This window comes from Aotus nancymaae, unplaced genomic scaffold (assembly GCF_030222135.1).
Source record: "Aotus nancymaae isolate 86718 unplaced genomic scaffold, 86718_ANA_hifiasm-v0.15.2.pri h1tg000008l, whole genome shotgun sequence".
In the NCBI taxonomy this organism is placed as follows: Eukaryota; Metazoa; Chordata; class Mammalia; order Primates; family Aotidae; genus Aotus; species Aotus nancymaae.
The window spans coordinates 7,207,629-7,230,165 of NW_026988419.1; the positions used below are offsets into that span (position 1 = coordinate 7,207,629).

Sequence of the window (22,537 nt, forward strand, 5' to 3'; positions counted from 1 at the left end):
AAGGAAGACAGGAAGGAAGGGAAGAGGAAAGGGAAAACCACAAAACCACCAGAAAATAAGTAACAAAATGATTGGAGCAATCCTTACTAATCAATAATAGCATTAAATGAAAAAAGACTAAATGGCACAGAGTGGCTGAATAGATTAAAAAACAAGGTCCAGTGCTCACTTCGGCCGCACATATACTAAAATTGGAATGATACAGAGAAGTTTAGCATGGCCCTGCGCAAGGATGACACGCAAATTCATGAAGCGTTCCATATTTTTTATAAAATATATAAAAAATAAATAAATAAAAAACAAGGTCCAATGATCTGTTGCCTATAAGAAACATACTTCACCTATAGAGAATGAAAATACATATAGATTGAAAATAAAGAAACAAAGATATTTCATTCCAATGGAAACCAGGAAAGAACAGGAGTAGCTATGCTTATATCAGACCAAACAGATTTGAAGACAAAACTGTAAAAAGAGACAAAAAAGGTAATTATATAATGATAAAGGGGTCAGTCAATTCAGGAAGAGGATATATTAATTGTAAATATATATGCATCTAACACTGGAGCACCCAGATGTATAAAGCAAATATTATTAGAGCTTAAGAAACAGATCGATCTCAATACAATAATAGCTGGAGAGAGATCGATCCCAACACAATAATAGCTGGAGATTTCAACAACCCACTTTCAGCAATGGACAAGTGTTCCAGACAGATACTCAACAACAAAAAAAGTAATCTGCACTACAGACCAAATGGACCTAATAGATATTTACAGAACACTTCTTCCAACAGCTGCGGAACACACATTCTTTTCCTCAGCACATGAATCATTCTCAAGCATAAACCATATGTTAGGCCACAAAAAAGCCTTTCAAAAAGTTCAGAGAAACTGAAATTAAATCTGGTATCATCTCTGACCACAATGGAATAAGATTAGAAATAACTAAAAAGAGGAATTTTGGAAACTATATAAATGCATGGAAATTGAACAACATGTTCCTAAATAACCAGTGGGTTAATGAGGAAATTAAGGAGGAAATTCAAAAGTTTCTGTAAACAAGTAATAGAAACACAACATATTGAAACCTATGGGATATAGTGAAAGCAGTACTAAGAGGGAAGTTTATAGGGATAAGCCACTATGTCAAAAAGGTAGAAAAACTTTAAATAACTTAATGATTTATCTTAAACAACTAGAAAAGAGCAAAAAAAAAAAAAAAAAAAACAAAAAATGAGTAGAAAAGTAATAAAGATAAGAGTAGAACTAAATGAAATAAAAAACTACAAAAGATTAATGAAACAAAAGTTGTTTTTTTGAAAACATAAACAAAATCAACACACCTTTAGCCAGGCTAAGAAAAAAAGAAGACCTAAATGAAAATAAGAGATTAAAAGTAGACATTACAACCTATTCTGCAGAAATTCAGAGGATCATTAAAGCCTACTATAAGAAACTGTATGCCAATAAATTGGAAAACCTAGAAGAAATGAGTAAATTTCTAGACACATACAACTTACAAAGATTAAACTATGAAGAAATCCAAAACCTGAACAAACCAATAAAAAGTAATGAGATTGGTGCCATAATAAAAAGTTTCCCAGCAAAGAAAAGCCCAGGACCCAATGGCTTCACTGCTAAATTTTACCAAATGTTTAAAAAGGAATAAATACCAATCCAACACAAACTATTTTGAAAAACAGAGGCAGAGGGAATACTTCCACACTAATTCTATGAGGCCAGTATTACACTGATACCAAAACCAGACAAAGACTCCAAAGAAAACTACAGGCCAATAACCCTGATGAACACTGATGCAAAGATACTAGCAAATTGAGTTCAATGACATATTTAAAAGATTATTCATCATGACCATTTGGGATTTATCCTAATGATTCAAGGATGGTTCAACATATGCAAATTAATCAATGTGATACATCATATTAACAGAATGAAGAACAAAAACCATATGATCATTTCAACTGATGCTGAAAAAGCACTTGATAAAATTCAACATCCTTCGTGACAAAAAAAAAACTCTCAAAAAACTGAGTATAGAGGGACTATACCTCAATACAATAAAAGCCATATAAGACAGACCCACAGCTAGTATCATGTTAAAAGGGGAAAAACTGAAAGCCTTTCCTCTAAGATCTGGAACACAACAAAGACGCCCACTTTCACCACCGTTATTCAACATAGTACTGAAAGTCCTAGCTAGAGCAATCAGACAAGACAAATAAATAAAGGGCATCCAAACTGGAAAAGAAGAAGCCAAATTATCTTTGTTTGAAGGTGGTATAATCTTATATTTGGAAAAACCCCTAAAGATTTTTTCAAAAATCTATTAAAATTGATAAATAAATTCAGGAAAGTTGCAGTATACAAAGTTAACATACAAAAATCAGTAGCATTTCAATATGGTAACAGTGAACAATCTGAAAAAGAAACCAAGAAAGTAATGCCACTTAAAATAGTTACAAATAAAATACCCAGGAATTAACTTAATCAAAGAAGTCAAAGATCTCTACAATGAAAACTATAAAATATTGATGAAAAAACTGAAGCAGTCACAAAAAGTGGTATTCCATGTTCATGGATTGGAAGAATCAATATTTTTAAAATGTCCATAACATGCAAAGAAAACTACAGATTCAATGTAATCCCTATCAAAATACCAATGACATTCTTCACAGACATAACAAAAAGCGTAATATTTACATGGAACCACAAAAGACCAAGAATAGCCAAAGCTATCCTGAGTAGAAAGAAGCAAACTGGAAGGATCACATTACCCCACTTCAAATTATGCTATGAAGCTATAATAACCAAAAGACCATGGCACTGGCATAAAACCAGACACACAGATTGGTGGAAGAGAATAGAAAACCCAGAAACAAATCCATACATTTATGATGATCTCATTTTCAACAAAGGTGCCAAGAGAATACACTGGGGAAAAGGCTAAGTCTCTTCAATAAACACTGCTGGGGAAACTGGATATCCATATGCAGAGAATGAAACTAGACCCCTATCTCTCACCATATACAAAAATCAATTCAAAATGGATTAATGACTTAAATCTAAGACCTCAAATTAGGAGTCTACTAAAAGTAAATGTTGGAGAAACTCTCCAGGACATTGAATTGGGCAAAGATTTATTGAGTAATACTCCACAAGCACAGGTAAAAAAGTAAAAATCAGCAAATGGGATCACATCATGTTAAAAACTTTCTTCTAGGAAAGAAAACAATCAACAAAGAGACAACTCACAGAATGGGAGAAAATATGTGCAAACTATCCATGTGACAAGATATTAATAACCAGAATATACAAGGAGTTCAAACAGCTGCTTATATATAGGATAAAATCTAATAGTCAACTGTGTAAAAGATCCAAATAGACGTTTCTCAAATTTTCCATTTCTCATACAAATGGCAAAAAGGCATACGAAAAGGTTCTCAATATCATTGATCCTTAGAGAAATGCAAATCAAAACTACAATGAGACGTCATCTCACCTCAGTTTAAAATGGCTTTTATCCAAGAGAAACGCAATAACAAATGCTGGCAAGGATATGGAGAAAAGGGAACCCTTGTACACTTTTGGTGTGAATGTCAATTAGTACAACCACTATGGAGAAGAGTTTGGAGGTTCCACAGAAAAGTAAATATAGAGCTACCATATAATCCAGCAATCCCACTGCTAGGTATATGCCCAAAAGAAAGGAAATCATTATATCAAAGAGATACCTATATTCCCATGTTTACTGTGGCACTATTCATGGTAGCGAAGATTTGAGAGCAACCTAAGTATCCAACAACAGACGAATGGATAAAGAAAATGTGGTACTTATATACAATAGAATACTATTCATCCATAAAAAAAAATGAGATCCTGTCATTTGTAACAACATAGATGGAAGTGGAGGTCACCATGTTAAGTGAAATAAGCCAGACACAGAAAGACAAACTTTGCATGTCCTCATTTATTTGTGGGAGCTATTAAAACAAATTCATGGAGATAGAGAGTGGAATGATGGTTACCAGATGCTGGGGTGGAGGACGAGAGGAAATGAAGATGGTTAATGGGTACAAAAAAGAATTAGATAGAATGACTAAGATGTAGTATTTAACAGTACAACAAGGTGACTACAGTCAAGAATAATTTTTGTACGTTTAAAAATAACTAAGAGTAGAACTGGATTGTTTGTAATACAAAGAAAGGACAAATGCTTGAGGTGATGGATACCCCATTTACCCTAATGTAAGTATTATACATTGCATGCCTGTATCAAGGTTCTCATGTACCCCACAAATATATACAACTGCTATGTACCCACAAAAATTTAAATTAAAAATAAAAAATAAATGTGGTGAGGTGAAGAAACCAGGTAACTCTCTGCTAGTATATAGCACATTATTTTTTAGATGCACAAGGGTCACTTATAAGTCTTTGGATTATATGTTAAAATTATTTTCCTTTTTTCTAATAGGAGTTAGTATTAATTATTTCATTATATGATGAGTTCTTTACATATTGATTATAATAATTTTTGTTAAAGATTTTATTGGTCTATCTTCCATAATTTTTTCCTTACTTTTCTGTTTAGAAAGTCCTATATTCAAAAATCATCAATTAACTTAACTTTTATGATTTCTTTTTAAAATTATTTATTTATTTATTTCACTGTAATTCAAAATGCTAAACAAGGCCACTCTGTTTCAGATGTACCAAGTGCCCATTTGAGAGACAAACAAGTTCTACATACTTTTGTGATTTTTCATGAATGGAAAGAAAAGAATGCTTCAAATTCTGAAAATACATGTGTAGGATGAAGGAAAAAGGAGGAAAACAATCTGTGATTTTGTTAAAAGGTCAGATAGCAGAAATAATTCAGCACAACCTCTGGATCATTTAGTCCTAGCAATCTTATACTGTGAGGAGTTTTAGAACTTAACTCCATACTCATAAAGAAGCAGCTAGATTTTTTCAGACCAAGCAACTAGTTAGACAGAGGTAGAAACAAAATCCTTGGCTTCAAAATAATCCCAGAAATAATCTTATTAAGCAAGTCTTATAGCATCTGATGTGTAAAAACCATTTACGTAAAAATAATGCATTTCTTAACTTCACTGAAATGTTTTAAGGATAAGATGAAAAAACATAAAAATAATTTAAAATAGGGGTAGTAAAAAATTTTAAGTTGTTTCGATTTCTGTTTAGTATACTCTCTTGATAATTATTTTTGCAAGAAGTTTTTTTAAGAATAAGATTTAAATTTATGAAAAATCAACACTACTATCAGATGACTTTCTGAAATCTCTTAAGGTACCCTGGGTCTTTTTTTTTTTTTTTTTTGCCTGTTAGTAAATATTTAAATACCATTTATTAAGCAGAAAAAATTAATATTAATGACATATTAATAATAAACACATTTTTTATTAAGGAAATTACCTCAAAAATCTATTCCAACTTCCTTCTGACTCCCAAAAGGTAAGACCCTTCCGTTGTAGCTGTATTAAAGTCTCCAAAATTGCTCCAAAATCACCAGGGCCATCAGAGGATGCTTTCATCTACAGATCATCCATGCTCATGTCTCATTGAAGAAAATCATCATTTTCTTTCTCTTTCTAAAAAAGACACCTGCACTATTAGTAGTAACTTCCTGTATAATTACTAATCAGGGTATATAGCAGACTTTTAGAAATAAAACTACAAAAAGTATGCATGTCTTCTTGCATTTCCTTTCTCTGACTACATTTAACGCAGGAGGTTTTCTATGTCTCACATTCAAATATTCTCACTCGGGCTACCTAATTTTTCCCTCTGAGTTTTCATCACTCTTTAATTATTTTTGAAGGCTTGTTACTTTAGAATACACATTTTCTTAACAGAAGGTAATAATCAGATGATGTCACCCAAATATAAATCCCAATCTTTCCCATCATGCTGTGTCTTGGGATTTTATTTGAAGTCAGCCTAGATGGGGATAGAGATAGACTGTGCTAAGTCCATGCTGAGAAGTTTGTCCTGCCTTACCTGTCCCCTAATAGTTCATGGATAGCCCAGTGGTGATTAAATCCCTGTGTGCACAAGAATAACCATGAGAATCTGTTAAAAATACAGGCTCTGGGGCCTTTTCTCCAGATTTCAAGATTCCATGGCTAAGTTATGCTTTTGAATGACTGTGCTACTGGCAGTCCACTGACTACATGTGATACAGTGATTACAAAAATGGCTACACTTCTCCACCTCTCCCTCTATCCATAACCATCACATGTGACTTTGTTGTTCCTCCAAGAGGTAGAAACTATCTCCCTATCCCATGAATCTGAGCCAGTCTTGTTACCTGCTTCAGTAACAGTATACAGAATATGGTGGAACTGACGTTGTACCAGCATAAGACTTGTTTATTTCTGCACTCTCCTGTAAACCTTATGCTGCAGCCTGGTGGATGAGCCCAGGCTACCCTGCTGGATGAGGAATGGGGTGAGTCGTGGAGTAACAACACCATCAGTCAGGCAGGCATGCAGAGGAAGCCACCCTAGAGCAGCCAGCCCCCAGCAGACCACTGTTTACTGTCTTAATCCACGAGTTTCAGGGTGACTCTTTACACAGTGAAAGATTACTGATATATTATCACAGTTCTGTAACTCTTCACCTGAGAAATACAGATTTATGTTTCCTCTCCACTTCCCCTGCCACCTTCATAATTTAGGCTTTCCTATCTTGTTCAGGATACTGCAATATAATATTCCAACTTGTCTCCCTGCTTATTGTCATTCTCCACCTCCATGCACACTGTTGCTGCTAAGACTGCATTCCTTAAAGTCAGAAACTATATTGTCATAATTTATGTACTCTCATCATCTAGCATAATACTTGGTACCCGACTGGTGCTTAATCTGTTTGCAGAACGACTGCTACTACCAGATTCTTATAACACAGCTCTGACCACATCAGTCTCCCATGCAGAGCTCTATTGGCATTTATACGACATACTAAATCCGCTTTCCACTTGGCCTATTTAATTCTAGGACCCCTGTGATCCTGCCCCAGTCTAGCTTCCCATTCTTCTTCCCTTTCTTCACTTACTGTCCATTTAAAAGTGAGGGCTGGCGAACATGACCCTAACTTTTGTGTCTGTGCTAATACTCAGACTTCTGCAGAGAAAGCCTGTCCACAGCTCTTCAAGTTCTATGCATTCTCAAAGGTCCAATTCAAATGCTATCTCCTCTGTGAAAATCTGATAGTTCTAGGTAGGAAAAGCTCACCATCTTCTCCCTACCTCTAGCACCTAGCCTAAGCCTCTCTTGTCACCTGATATTAGGGTTACCTGTGTGGTATTACATCTAGCAGGCATATGCCCAAACACAGATTGTTAACTTTTTGAGGGTAGGTTCCCTCTTTTACCACTCAATGCTCCCTATTGTCCCTGTCATCATACGCGAAACATAAGACGTTGATAAACTTCCTTTAAATGAATAGACGACTTTTAGTCACTACTCAAACAATAAAAACAGTAATACCCAAACTCATAATCCAAATCTAGAACAAAGATGGCAGAATAAATACAGTGCTTTTTTCAGATATCGGTTTGTAAAAGAATCTCCTGGAAAGCCTGTTCAAAATATAAATTTCTAGGCTCTACCCCTAGACAGATTGGTTCAGCAGAAGTCAAACCTGAGCCTGAATTCTGAGCCCATGTGATGTTGCAGGAGATTGGCGGGAGGTTGATGGGCAATATTTTGATACTGAGAGACACTGAGCTTTCTTTACAAATATGAATTCCAAAGTAATTCTCTCTTTTCTTTATGCACCTAAGAATTTTAAGTTTCTTGATTTTAATGCCAAGGCACCAAAGAGCAGCAGGCGTATAAAAAGAATCACTTTAACAATACATACACAGTCTGGCACCTTATTAGCTTAGGTTACTGGGAACATGGCAGGCATCACACCCCATCCTTTGTAATCACAATCTGCACACATTTTTCATCTACATATCCTTTTTCTGAACTATTTAAAACTTAACTTGCTACAAATAGCCCTTTTTCAGACTACCTTACCACATGAGGAATGCTTTAAAATAACTGAAGGGCACAAGATTCCTACCTCGGTCCCAGAGGCTGGCTCGTAATGCTCTCTCAAGCTGTTCTTCTTCACTCAGTCCTGCTGTGTATGCGTCATAGTTCCTGGGTGCTTCTTCAGAGTGACCTGGGCTGCCATATGGATAATAATCCTGATATCCAGAGCTGCCTACAGGCACAAGGAAAAGGTTATAGAACACAGCTATGGACTAATCTTTGTTTTATACTTCCTGTTTTGTATAAGCAAAGACAAATGAGTAAGGCATAACATTATTTTAAGCATAACAATTATCCTCAGAATAAGAAAAGATGCCAAATGGAGAATGACTCCACAAAGGTGGGCAATGACTGTCTTGTCACTCTTGTATCCTCAGTGCCCACCATGGCGCTGGGCATGAATAAGCCCTTATGTGCTAATGAGGAAAGGAGATATTAATTCAGAGGGTAGTCAGAAGTCCTGGAGAAGAGACTGCAATGAGCTATTGACATACGGAGTGGATTCTTTCCGCTTAGACTACTCAATACTTGGAGAGTTTTCCATGAAGTCCTCCTGGTTTGAGTCAAGAGAATGGTGGAAACAATAGCTGATAAAGCCTTATTGTTTTATTGCTCTGTACAATGAGAGGCAGACCAATGTTTCATACAGATACCACAGAATACTTCAGACAATAACATTAAGGTGCAGCCAATTTCTCTGTAGCTGTAATTCTATGCCAGAGATTACAGTCCCCCCACCACCAAAAAAAAAAAAAAAAAAAAAGCTTGCTAGATAAAACAAGAGAGAAGAGACAATCTGGTCATTAAATAATGCTTTAGGTATCAAACTTAGGTACCCCATTAATAAAGGTCAATAACAGAGAAAAGTTCACTTTTGCAAGATATTTCCATCCATCTTTTCAGTTTATTTCTTACATTTTCTTTAACTGCCTAATAGTTAGAGATTTGTTTGGAAGATATTTTTTTTCCCCACAGAAGATTATCAATCTCATTCTGGCATAAAGAGAGAGAAGTAAAATAGTCTGTTTGATTTTTTCTCTTCTTTCCTGCCATTATGTTCTTTGAAGGTGATGTTTCAAATATTTAAATAATGTGGTTTTGGTTGTTGATGAAGATTCCTAACGTTTACTATGAATCTTTGTGACAGATCTCCATATGATCCCACACAGTCCAGCAGTACATGCCTGAGTTAGAGATTTAGTAAGGCTACAGAAAAAAACACACAATCCAGCCAAAAGAGCAACACTGAACAGCAGAATCTCATTAATTGAGATTTCATTTTCAGAATTTTTAATAGTTGGTCCTGAGGCTATTTTAAAATTTACTGTTGCATTGTTTATGTCTCCTAATATGTAAGATTAAAAGGGAAACTGTTAATCAGCATTCTAGTAGACTTTGTTTTCATATAAACAACAAATGGCAAAACACAATACTTTCAGCTGATAGCCTAATATATGTTTATTAAATATTTGCCATGAAAAGTAGTTGCGTCTATTAATGTTTTTAGAACAGCTTTATTGAGACATAATTGACAACCATACAATTTATCAATTTAAAGTATACAACTCAATGGTTTTTGGTATATTTTAGAGTTGCACTGTCATTACCACATAATCAATTTCGGACATTTTCATCATCCCCAAAAAGATATCTGTACTCTTCAGCTAACAATCCTCACCCTCCCATCCCTTCTCCAGCTCGAAGTGAGCACTAATAATTTCTGTCTCTACAGAATGTGCCTATTTTGGATGACTCACATAAACGAAATCATATAATATGTAGCATTTTGTGTCTAGCTTATTTCACTTACTATACTTTCCAGGTTCATCAGTTTTGTTACATTTATCAGTACTTCATTCTTTTTTATGGGCAAATAATATTCCACTGTATGGTTTATACCACATTTTATTTATCTATGCACCAACTGATAGACATTTGTATTATTTCTACCTTTCAAGTATTATGAATAATGCTGCTATAAGCATTTGTGAGCAAGTTTTTATGTGGACATATGACTTCATTTCTTTTGAGTAGATACCTAGAAGTGGAACTGCTACATCACATGGCAATTCTGTTTAACTATTTGAGGAAATGCCAGAATGTTTTCCAAAGTAGCTGTACCACTTTCTATTCCTATAAGCAGTGTATGAGGGTTCCAATTTCTCCACATTCTCACTGACACTTGCTACTATTTGCCTTTTTATTTACAAACATCCTAGGGCATGAAGTGGTATCTCGCTGTGGTTTTGATGACTAATAATGTTGAGCATCTTTTTATGTGCTTATTGGCCGTGTATATATCTTCTTGGAGAAATGTTTATCCAGATTTTTTGTCCACTCTTAGTGATTATGATAAAACTCTTCTAGCTTGATTCTATTTCACTGAATGTCCGTGAAAGTAAAAAAAAAAAAAAAAAAAAAAAAAAAAAAAAAAAAGAAATGATTTAAATAAACATTAAACAAAATTGTTTAGGATTTTAGAGACTAATTCTGAAAACCTTGCCCCAGTGCAGTAAACATTAATGAGGATTTACTAAATACCTCCAACAACCCAACTTTCATATCTTCTCTCACCTGTTTCCCATGTCAAAATATTAACATTATTGATATTTACAACAGGAGAAGGAGACAAGTACCCTTTCCAAATCTTCACAATGGCTTAAAACTGAATTTGGATCTGGATGCAATTTTAAATCTGAACAGTTATTCATAAACTGGTCTTTATCTAATAAAATCAGAAAAATTCAGCTCCCATTGCTGTGTTGAGGAACACCCAACCAGCAACTTTCATACCTTGAGAGTAAAGGAGACCATGGTAGTGTTTTTACAAATCTTACTTTTCATTCCTTATCAAAAAAAAAAAAAAAAATCTTTCGTATACAGACAAACAGTGAAAACACAATTAATGTATCTCCGCAAAGAACAAAAGAAAGCAGCAACCACTCTGCAACACTAATGGAATATTTATAGATATGTCACTGAATACTATGGGATGCTTCAGCAATCCCTGCATAGAGAAACTGCCCAGTTCCCTAAAAGTGCCAATTATTTTACAGGAACACAAAAAGTATATTGGGTAATTTCCCACATGGCTCATTATCACTTTCAAACCCCTGTGGAAAGGCATTCCGTTATGTGAGATCTAAGCAGCATTTCTACCTATCCACCTCCAAAAATGCTCAGTTAATTCAAAAGCCAAAATAACCCAAAATCTCTGAATATTCGCTCACCACATAGAAATTATATATTTATGTAGAGTTTTAATTGCCAGATACACATGCAGTGATTTGAGGCAACATTTTCTTGATGTAGAAAAACATTTTTCTTCATACTGTTTCTTATTTTAAAATAATCTCACAGTTCTTCAACGAAATCAAGTCAACAACTCTAAACATCTGAATATTATAAAACCTAATTTGGAACTTGTCAGACAAAACATGGGGAAAGAAAATGGGAAAGTTCTGGTGCCTTAAATCAGAAAGACCAGTGTGGTTAAATGTTCTATATCATCAATCATAAATCACCAACAGGACCAAAAATCACATCCATATCTATTATAATGAGAACCGGTCCCTTCCTGTAGGACCAAAAATTTTCTACGGCTATTTCACTCACCCACTCAGATGTTTTTAAATCTTCATAACAAACATTCCTGGAAAAACCTAGCAATCAAACACTTAAATATACTTAAATTATGTCCTGAGATGAATACTAGTTTAATTTTTTTTTTTTAGTAAAAGAAACTCTAGCTATCATTATTCTATTAACTACTCCATCTGTTCCTTGTATACATACCAGGATTTCATGGCAAAGGAGATCAAGAAACACCACCAAGATTAGAAAAATTGGTAACAGCTTTTTAAACATTCATGAGGTTCTCTGACCTATAAAGACTTTTCTAGCTAAGGACAACCATATTAAGAATAAATCATTACTTGTAAGATATACATATGCTCTCATAAAAGTTCCCTAGATGACCATTAGCACAGCCACCTGGCCTTTTGTAGCACTGCCTTTGAAGAAATCCAATCACTTCAGAGAAAGGCATATAAATATGGTAATCTTACAGAGGTTAAAAGAGGTAAAAAGGGCTTTTTATTTTTGCCCTTAATTCTCTGTCCGTGTGTCTGTTGTGTGCATGCTTCTTCCATATAAGAAGAAAAGAAGCTGTTCTCTTCAGTTCTCTTTTTTAAAAAATAGAAAATAAATGGAATGCAAAAGAGAGAGAGAGAGAGAGAAAGTAAGTAGAATTACCCTATTTTGTAAGGTTAAATTGGCAGAGTGCCCATCTCATATCCTTACACAGTAGAAAAGGCAGGGGCTAGGAATAAGATTCTATTTGAACACACCTATACGCACTTGTTTACGCATTGTCTATGGCAGCTTTCATGCCACAAGGACACGTTAACTAGTTGCAGCAGAGACTATATGGCCAATAAAGCCCTTACAGCCTGAAATATTAGCTGTCTGGCCCTTTAAAGAAAAAACTGCTAGTCTTAGCTTTAAGCTATAATGGTCGTCAATTAATATAAAGAGAAACATATCTTAGTCCATCTGGGATGCTGTACAAACAGCCATAGACTGGCTGGCTTAAGCAACAGAGCTTATTTCTCACAGTCCGGAGGCTAGAAGTCTGCGATGCCAGCATGATCAGTTCTCGTAAGGACCCTCTCCCAGGTTGCAAAAGAGGGTCCTTACCATAACCGATCATGGTGGCACTGAAAACTTCTTGTATCCTCATGCAGCAGTGAAGAGGCTAGACAGCTCTCTAGGGTCGCTTTTATAAGGACATTAATCCCATTCATGAGGGCGCTACCCTCACGACCTAATTTTTCCCCAAATCCCTACCCTACTAAAACCATCACATTAGGGGTTAGGATTTCAACATATGAATTTTGGGAGGGGTCCATTCAGTTCATTGCATTAAGACATGAGTGTTCCAATGGCCACCGCTAACACCTGTCTGCTGGGCCTGACCCAAGATACTACTGTGTAGCCACCCCAGACTGGAATGCAAAGGCTTTGGCCTGAAATAGGTCTTATACTTTTAATAGGAAGTCCTTTCTATCTATCTACACAGACATTTAGAAAAAAGTACATTCTTCTTCATTAAGTCACATGGCATTTATTAGAGCATCTTAGGGTATGCAAGAGTTTCCTGAATATAGATGGGATGGGCTGTGGAGAACTGTATACCTAAAACCAACTTCTAACACTTTGCCAGGAGTAGAGTTTCAGACTAAAACTCAAAGGACCAAGGTCTAATATGAATCTTATCACATATCAGAGACCTTATACCAATCATACCATGTTTTCATGCCTGAGTTACCTCCTTCCCTACCAACCCCCACAAATGTGCTCCCTAGGTCACCCCTCTATTTAGCTTCCAGGCATGTTAGAGGCACAGTTACATAACATGTGAACTACTCTACCACGGCATAAACTAGTATCCTAAAGTACTCTGTAGAGCTGAATACTATAATTTTAAAAAGAAGTTAAAATTTGTTAAATGAAATAAAGTGCTTACCTGAACTATTAAAGTAGTATTGCTGTCCTGGGTAACCAGCATTGGAGGAAAAAATGCCTAAACATAAAAGAAACAAACATTTTAATGGCAGCCATAAAGCTTTAAATGCTAATTGTTCCAGTAATTAGGACGTTCTCTGGGAGAAAGCCCAAGGTAAACTCCCTTTTGTTTGGGGTCCAGCCCTACAGGGAAGAGAGAGAGAGAGACAGACAGACAGACAGACAGAGAGACTGTGTGTGTGTGTGTGTGTGTGTGTGTGTGCGCGCGCGCGCGCGTGCGTGTATGTGTGCGTGTATGTGTGTGTTTGGGGGTAGGGAGCAGACAATGAAACCCTAATTTACACTCACTGAAATTTCTTACACTCACTGAAATTTCTTAGTCTTTGCCTGCCAAAGTACCAAGGCTTGGCTTTGATGCCTCTGTACAAGTAGAGATGTGCCAGGTAAATGGAGAACCTTCCTCAAACAAGGGTGTTAGGAGAGCCTGCTCCGTACCTTTCTTAGGGGACTTGACTCTTTCTTGTCCCTATAGAAGGCAGTAGGACTGCTGACTTAGTCAACTGGCACAGCTGAATGAAGGGAGAGAGGGAGGGGCAAGGGGCACACCCTCAGGGTGACCCTCCTTTTCCAGTGGGCATCAAACAGTAGCTTCCACATGCGAGGTCATTTCCCATAAGGTTCCTGTGTCCTTCAATACTCAGCTCGAAGAAAAAAGGCCCAGTTTGCAGGCTATTTGCAAATTGCACTGAGTGTTCTAATTTTCCTATTTAATTTTCTATTGTATTTATTACTTTGAAAATAGAGTAGTATAAAAATAAGTCTCTACTTAGTTTTTTAAGACTTTTAAAACTAAGAGTTTAAATATTATAATTATGGGGAAAATCCTCTTTAAAAATTAAGCAAAGCACTTGCTTAAATTTCATAACATGTCTGCAAAGCTTTACTAACCACTTCATCATAAACACACAGAAAAAAGAAACAAGATATTAAACTCCTGAGAATCATCTCTTTTATCAGTACTAATGAGTATTAAATTGTAATAAAACTGGACATTTTCAATATATGAAGCTCCCACTGCCTTCTCTAAGTACATACAGTAAAAACACATTAATAAGCAAATGTGGGAAAATGAGAATCTGCTGAGATGTAACACAGTCTGTAAAAATCAACCCAAAGTGAACACAACCTGCTAATAAAGGTGCCAGGGCAGTGCCTGCAATGCTGTCTAATATCATGAATATTATATGGTTCTCAAGAATACCAGTCATCAGCACAAACTGTGAAACAAATTATTTATGGTTCAAGAAAAGGTAAAATAGTCTCAGAAGATTTCCCATGAATAAAAGATGAAATATTGGAACGCAGTCTATAAAACAAGTGTTTGCAAACCAGTTTTCTTACAAGTCAAAATCAGTATAGCATTTAAAATTAAGAGGTCTAAAAATTGCAAGTATTTCTAAATGAAATATTTTCAGTGAGTATCAATTTGAAGGGAAAAAAACAAAATTAAAAAAAAAAACCAGGAGCTAAGCTTCAAGCAATAACAGACTTGGCTTGGCTATGCATGAATATATGGCTCAACCACCAAGGACCCAGTCATCATTCTGAATTCTTTAAAATACTGGCCTTGCACTTCAGTCCAGCCAGGCTTTGTTTTCTTTTTTAACTTTGCCTTGCACATATATTAATTCATGGAATATGCTAGAAGAATGTATTATTTTAAACGCACTTTAGTTCTCTGCATTTTTTAGGAAATCGTGGTTTTCTGTGGGTAGCATTAAGGTTGAAGGTATAAATATATACTGATATTTGTCCCCTAAGAAAGTATCAGATTCCCAATTTAACTTTGCAGCCTCTTTTGTGGAGCAACGTAAGCAACTGCACTGGTTGTTTTACCTTTTGGTTTAAAAAGAAAAACATATTAGGGAATTCCTGAGTTGAACCACAGGGAAACTTGGGGTAGCTTCTGTTCACATTAAGATTAAGATGAACTTCTAACTTGTTGTCATGCCAAAGGCGTTTTATTCTCTACCTGCACATGCTTCCATGATTTTCTTCAGAGGTCCCTGAGTGTACATTAGTCCAACAAGAATCCCAGCCAGATGCCCGGCAAATGAAGTCCTAGGAGGGAAGGAGACCCTTTGTGAGTATTTGTTCTGCTGCGATGAGAGACATTCTGTCTTCTCATTAGCCCAGGGCATGTCAAGTAGTCACAGTCCACAGGCTTTGTTCCACGGAGTCTTTTATGCTCAGCAGCATTTAACTCAGTCCAAAGAACATTTCCTACCTTAAAAAAAAAAAAAAGTACAATGAATAACGACCACCACATGTTTAAAATGCAACACCCCTCCTTAACCAGGGGAAGTGGGTTGGCTCTTCCAGAGCAGCGGAAGCATTTTGTCAAGACAAGTCATTATATTGCTTTCAGTTTTTCTCTGTACCTCTTATCATAAAACATAAATGAAATCAGTTTTCTCTGTTTGGAATTAAATCTGGAATTATCCAGCCATTGTGAGGGATGATGTTTGTGTGTGTTACAGTGGGGCGGACTGCTGCAGTTTTCTGCACCACTGATGAGTGAAGCAGAGAGCAAGTGAAACTCAGCAAAAGAGACTGAGATGCCCACCTGCAGCCCCCAAAGTTGTCTTCATATGTATCTTTCAGCCACTGAGAATGAAGAAACAAAAATACACATTTCAAATTTGAAAGATGAGTTAGAAAGTGGTTTAGCTCTTCTTAAACTGGCATCTAAAACTGGCAATCACTTAGAAAATTTATTTTGAGAAGTTCACTTCGACCCAAGTGGCAACGCTCTTTGTGGAGTTCCCTGGCTGAATGACCTCCCAGCCTGAGTTTAAGAAATTACTGGGGATTCTCAAAAACCTCTGCATTTGACCACAAAGGGGTGTCCTATACAACGAGTTGTTCTTTAAGCACCGGACCTCAATTTCCAGCTGCCCGCCACCCTTGAGAAAACCCCTGCGCACATGTGCACACATCCATTGACACCTTAAACTAGGCTTTTCTGGGGTGCCACTCCCACATCCGCTTTGTAATGCCTCTCACACCCATCCCAGCCTTCCCACTCCTACTCCCACAACCATGCTTACTGACACCTGACTGTTTGGATGCATTGGGCACATAGGGAACCCCAGATGAATGTGTGTTGAATGAATAAAATAAATGAAAGAAAATCATCCAGCTGGTCTCCCTGCGACCCAGCTCTTGCTCTCCAGTGCATCCCACACACGGCCATCAATTATCTTCCCAAGGCAGAAGGCAAATGGTGTCATTGCCATCCTCTGAAATTCACTGGCTCTCACAGAATACTCCAGTGTGTGTTCAAGCCCTTCCAACACTCGGCCTTGCCCATCTCTGCAAAGGCAGAGGGTGGAGACCCTCGTCGTCTGCTACATCCATTCCCACGTGCCCCACTGTCACACCCCTGAAGTACTCTCAGTGACCACAGGCCAAGCCAAGCAGCACCTCTGTCAAAAAATCCCACCCCAGTCGCTCTTTCCTTCTCCTGCCTCCCCTTGGAGTCACAGCTCCTACCTTATTATGGCATGAAGCCAGCCTGCTGGTGGCAAAGTGCTTGTATGTCTGCCTGCCCTTCTGTCTGTCTCGGTCACACACATATTCCCTGAGGGCAGCAATGGTGTCACATTATACAAAATTAGAAGCTTTTTTAAAAAAAAGAGCCACGCAAATGAATGCATTCCCATAGCCTGGAATAGTGACGTCTCATTCCAGAAGGGGGGCAACTGAAAGTCATGAAGGAGTCTGATAGAGACTCCAGGAGCACAGCCATTTTTGTGGCTTTCACATATGTATTCCAAATGCCTAGGACAATGCTAGGAACATGAGAGTCCCTCAAGGATGTGTTGGATGAATGGCTTGAGTGTGCCAGGACTGTTTCACCAAGACCATCAGGAGGTAAGTTAAAACCACTCAATCTTCAGTTCAGGGTGCTTGCTGAGCCATGGCAGTCACAGAGCTAAGAATCTGCCATTCGGTAACCTACACAGGAGACTCAGAGTCAAAACCAATACATTTCACCTACTACAGCAGCAGCCTAGGGAAGAGTCCCTGAAACACCACAAGCAAGATGGTTTTGAGTAATTTTCATTGTCTCCAAGACATAAAAAGACTTGTGCTCGCTTCGGCAGCACATATACTAAAATTGGAACGATACAGAGAAGATTAGCATGGCCCCTGCGCAAGGATGACACGCAAATTCGTGAAGCGTTCCATATTTAAAAAAAAAAAAAAAAAAAAAAAAAGACTTGTTGGCTCTCAGGAAAAGAACATGCAATGAGGAACACTTGCAAGAAAGAGACAAACAGGAGTCTTGTAGAGAGAAGAGTATTGCTGCTTGTTCCCATTAGCCAATTAAATGACACTATTGCTCAAACAAGACCTCACGTACATATGCACATACTAAAAGTCATGGCACATGCATGTGCATGCATGCATGCATGCACACACATACATACGTGCATGCACGCACGCATGCGCGCGCACACACACACACACCACGTACAGGATCATTCCTCAGGAGAGCATTATTTTTATCAAATATATCTACCGAAACAAGAGGGTTCCCTGACCTACCTTGCAGGACGTGCCACAGTGGTGTGACTTGTCTATTTGGCAGCAATACATGCTTAAACCCCTTATGGGAAGGGGAGCCCACAGATGGGCAGGTGCAGGAGCTAGGACAAGTGCCGCTGGGCTTCAGCCCCAGGGCAGCATCCAGAGATGTGTGTCTGTGACTCCTGAAGCCCAAGTGGTCGCTTGTTACAGTGTGTTCTTTTAGCCTTGCCATCCATAGGCAGCTTAAGTGTTAGACAGCTCAGTGGACCCTCTGCCTTTTCACAAAGACAGAGGGCCAGTGTGATAGCCTTCTGTATCCCAAGCTCTTGTCTAGCATCCAGGAAAAATCAGGTCACACATGGACTTGAAGGATGAATGTGGGGCTTTTATTGGATGAGGGAGGTGGCTCTCAGTGGGATGGAAGGGGAATGGAGTGGGAAGATGATCTTCCCCTCAAGTTTGGCTGTCCAATGACCTATCTCCCCTCCGATCATCCTCTCAGCATTCAGATGCTCCTTCTCTTCTCTCTGCTATGCCATTCTGCTCCTCTGTTCAACTCCTTGTCTCCTTCTGAAGCCTGAGATCTCAGGTTTATATGGGTACAGTATAGGGGGTGGTGGTGGGCCAAAAGGCAGCTTGTGGGTGCAAAAACAGGAATGCCTGTTCCCATTTAGGGCTGTGGGTTTCCAGGCTTGAGGGTGGGACCTTTGCTGGGGAACTGCCTTCTTCTACCCACTATTTCCCCACCTCCTGTCCATGTCACTACTTCACAAGTTGTGTGACCTGATAATAAAAATATGGGATTGAACATTTTTTGCCCATTTTCTGGCGAGAATAGTAGGAACTATGCTTTAGCTCCCCAATCATGCTAAAATATTGTATAGTAGTCCCCCCATTATCTGCAGACCCCCAAGTGGATGGCGGAAACCACGGATAGTACTAAACCTTATATATACTACGCTTTTCTGATCTCATAACCAAAACAACTACTGTGTGACGCATGGGTGGGTAGGACAGACAGCATGGACACACAGGGTAAAGAGATAATTCATGTCCCGGCTGAGACGGTGTGAGATTTCACCATGCTACTTAGAGCAGCGTGAAATTTAAATCTTATAAACGGCTTATTTCTGGAATTTTCCATTTAATGTTTTTGGATCAAGGTTGACTGGGGCTAACTAAAAATGCAGAAGGCAAAATCACAGATAAGGGGGACCACTGTACTTATTTTATTCTATGCCCAGGCTCAGTACAATCAGCCACCTATTAATAGTCCTAAAAATGACAAAGAAAGTGGCAATTTGAGAGATACAAAGAAGTGGCCAGGACCAATTTTTTAAAAAATAACTTCAATTTAGATGAAAATAATATAATAATATCAGTGTTTCTGAAACTCTGGTTTCAAACCAACCTTCACGGTGAATCATACAGATATAAAATAACATAGAAGGAAATTTCAATTTAAAACTTCAACCTATTAAACAATTAATCTTGAATCTCATTTACAATTTACAGCACAATACAGTGAAATGAATTTCTTATCTATCTCTAAATGGTTTTCAGAAGTTTGAGTTATAATCTAATTGCTCTAATATAATTTCAAGTATCTGGGGAAGGGAGGCTCTCAGTCCCGAGAACTCACTGCATCGTCATCCTCCAACATTCAGCATTTTCCACAAAAGTTCCATCTCAAAACATTTAACTGGTTTTGTTTCATTTAAGCTCCATGAAAGTGTTTGCTTTAAAAAAACTGAGATTATGATCTTATTCAATCAAAACTGAGAATCTCTCAACATTACACAAAAAATCGGAGAATGAATTTCACCAATGTAAAAGGAATATAAAACTAATTTTAAGAGGCAAATTAACTTTCTCCATGCTCTTGGTAACCATTTAAAAAATCACCTCCCTTCACCCTCTAAGAAATACCCACATGCTGAGTGAGAAGATGGACCTGCAGATGGGGAGAAAGCTGAACTGGGAAGGTGGTTCTCACCAGTCCTAGGGTTAGGGCACTTTACCCTGAGCTGGGGGTGCTGTGGAGACAGAAAGAAGCCCTGGGCTTTGGGGGAAGACGACCCATCTGAGTGCTCTGATCAGTGGCTGGGATCTACCTTCAAACATAACAGCATCAAAACCAGATTGGGTTGTCACAATCATAATTATAAATGTTAAAGAGAAGTTGTGAAGCTTGAGGTCTCTGAATAAGACTGTGGCTTCATTCTGTTCTTAGCTATACATGGAAGCTGCCATCCAAAGCAGCATGCAGGGAAAACACTGCGACTAGGAACAACTTCCTCTTGACCTTACTGGGTGGTCTTAGGCTAGGACTGGGGATTTGCTTATGACCTACCACCCTCTATCCTATTCAGAGTAATTCCCTCCAGGACAGGACCACCACCAACTTTACATCCATGACCGCACCTACTACAGTAAACAACTTGACACTAGTACTCAGTACAGAACTGCCAGATGAGAGGAAGAGTGAAATTTAAATTACACATAAAATACATGTATCTAAAATACACTGTATTTAAAAAATCACAAGTGACATTTGTATGTCTTTTTTAGAAAAAATGTCTAGTCAAGTGCTTTACTCATTTTTCAGTGGGGTTATCTGTTTTATTGCCACTGAGTTGTAATTCTTTATATATTTTAGATATTAGTTCCCTATCAGGTATATGGTTTGCAAATAGAGTCTCCATTCTACAGGTTGCCTTTTCATCATGCTGTTTCTTTTGGTACAGATGGGCAATGGGTACATCAAAAGCTGCTCAACATCACTAATCATCAGGGAATGCAAGTCAAAACCACAATGAGACACCACCTCACACGTGTGAGGATGATTATTATAAAAAATCAAATGATACAACAAATGTGGGCAAGGATGTGGAGCAAAGGGAACCCCGATACACTGTTGGTGGGAATGTAAACTGGTACAGCTATTATATAAAACAATACAAAGGTTCCTTTAAAAAATCTAAAAATAGAAATACCATATGATCCAGCAATTCTACTTCTGGGTATATACCCAAAGGAACTGAAATTAGTATTTCAAAAAGATATCTGCACTCTCATGTTCATTACATCACTGTTCACAATAGCCAAGATAAGAAAAAAATCTAAGTGTCCATCAACCAATAAAGCAAATGTGGTATGTATACACACACACACACACACACACACACACGCACACACGATGAAATTTTTATTACCTTGCTTTAAAAAATAAGGAAATCCTGCCATTTAAGACAACATGGATAAATCTACATGACATCTTCCTAAGTGAAATAAGCCGGATACAGAAAGATAAATACTGTAGGATCTCACTTATATGTGGAATCTAAAGTAGTCAAACTCATAGAAACAGAGTAGAGCAGTGGTTGCCAGGGACTTGGAGATGGGAGAGATAGGAGGATGTTGATCAAAGGCTACAAACTTTCAGTTGTAAGATGAGTAAGTAAGAGAGCTAATATATAGCATGGTGCATAGACTTAATAATAATAAATCACACTGTATACTTGAAATTTGCTAGGAGAGTAAACCTTAAGTGTTCTCACCAAACACACACAAAATGTTAACTACTTGAGGTAACACGTTAATTAGCTTGGTCGTGGTAATCACTCTACATGTATATGTACATCAAAACATCACATTATATTATCTTAAACATACACAATATTTGTCAGTGATGGCTCAACAAAGCTGGGGGAAAAAATACAAGTTGTACATGGTCACCAGTTAATAGTTGTTTTAGCAGGAAATCTCACTGGTATAGATAATGACTGAACACAGCTTCCCCCTGCCTACCCCACTACATACACTTGAACAATGTATTACACAAAATATATGTTCAATTAACAAAACAATAATAATAAATATTTTATTATATACTAAAACTGGTAACTTAAAAGCTTTATTTCTTTTGTTAGCTTAATAGTGATTGTCTTTAGAAAAATCGTAACTATAATCAAATACTGACTGTGATACTGAGATACAGTCACAGGGGCCAGGCAATACCACTGCTGCCTTTACCCACACAGGTCATACAATGCACACTCAGACTACAGTGAGAAGAAAAGCTATTTGTCCAGGGTCACAATGATTCTGCAAGGAAACCAATAACGTCACTATTCAAATTCAGATCATGTATCTCATCTTGAGAGCAAGGTAAATATTGATGTAGTTTCACTTTAATAAGGAACAATAACTGAATCCAGTAGTTCTTAAACTAGTTCAAATTCTAAGCATCTTTAAGCATCTGATGAGAGCCAACAAGCCTGTCTTAAGACAAACTGTGCATACACAAAGTACATCACCTGTGAT

The 22,537-nt window shown here is 37.4% G+C and overlaps 1 protein-coding gene and 2 non-coding genes across 8 annotated transcripts in view; 2 read left to right on the forward strand and 1 right to left on the reverse strand.

Moving 5' to 3' along the window:
• RHBDD1 (rhomboid domain containing 1) overlaps window positions 1-22,537 on the reverse strand; it is a 159,576-nt gene that overhangs the window by 72,082 nt on the left and 64,957 nt on the right. For all 6 annotated transcript variants that reach the window (XM_064372926.1, XM_012446201.3, XM_012446198.3 and 3 more), the window contains 3 exons: window positions 15,648-15,736; window positions 13,617-13,673; window positions 8,118-8,261 (listed from right to left, as the gene is read on the reverse strand). In XM_064372926.1, the coding sequence (XP_064228996.1) occupies window positions 8,118-8,261; window positions 13,617-13,673; window positions 15,648-15,736 (290 nt within the window). The remainder of the gene's footprint in view (window positions 1-8,117; window positions 8,262-13,616; window positions 13,674-15,647; window positions 15,737-22,537) is intronic.
• LOC135273810 (U6 spliceosomal RNA) lies at window positions 162-267 on the forward strand. Its single transcript, XR_010341609.1, has one exon. It is a non-coding gene; the product is annotated as a U6 spliceosomal RNA (small nuclear RNA).
• Window positions 17,769-17,875, forward strand: LOC135273797 (U6 spliceosomal RNA). The gene has a single exon (XR_010341598.1). It is a non-coding gene; the product is annotated as a U6 spliceosomal RNA (small nuclear RNA).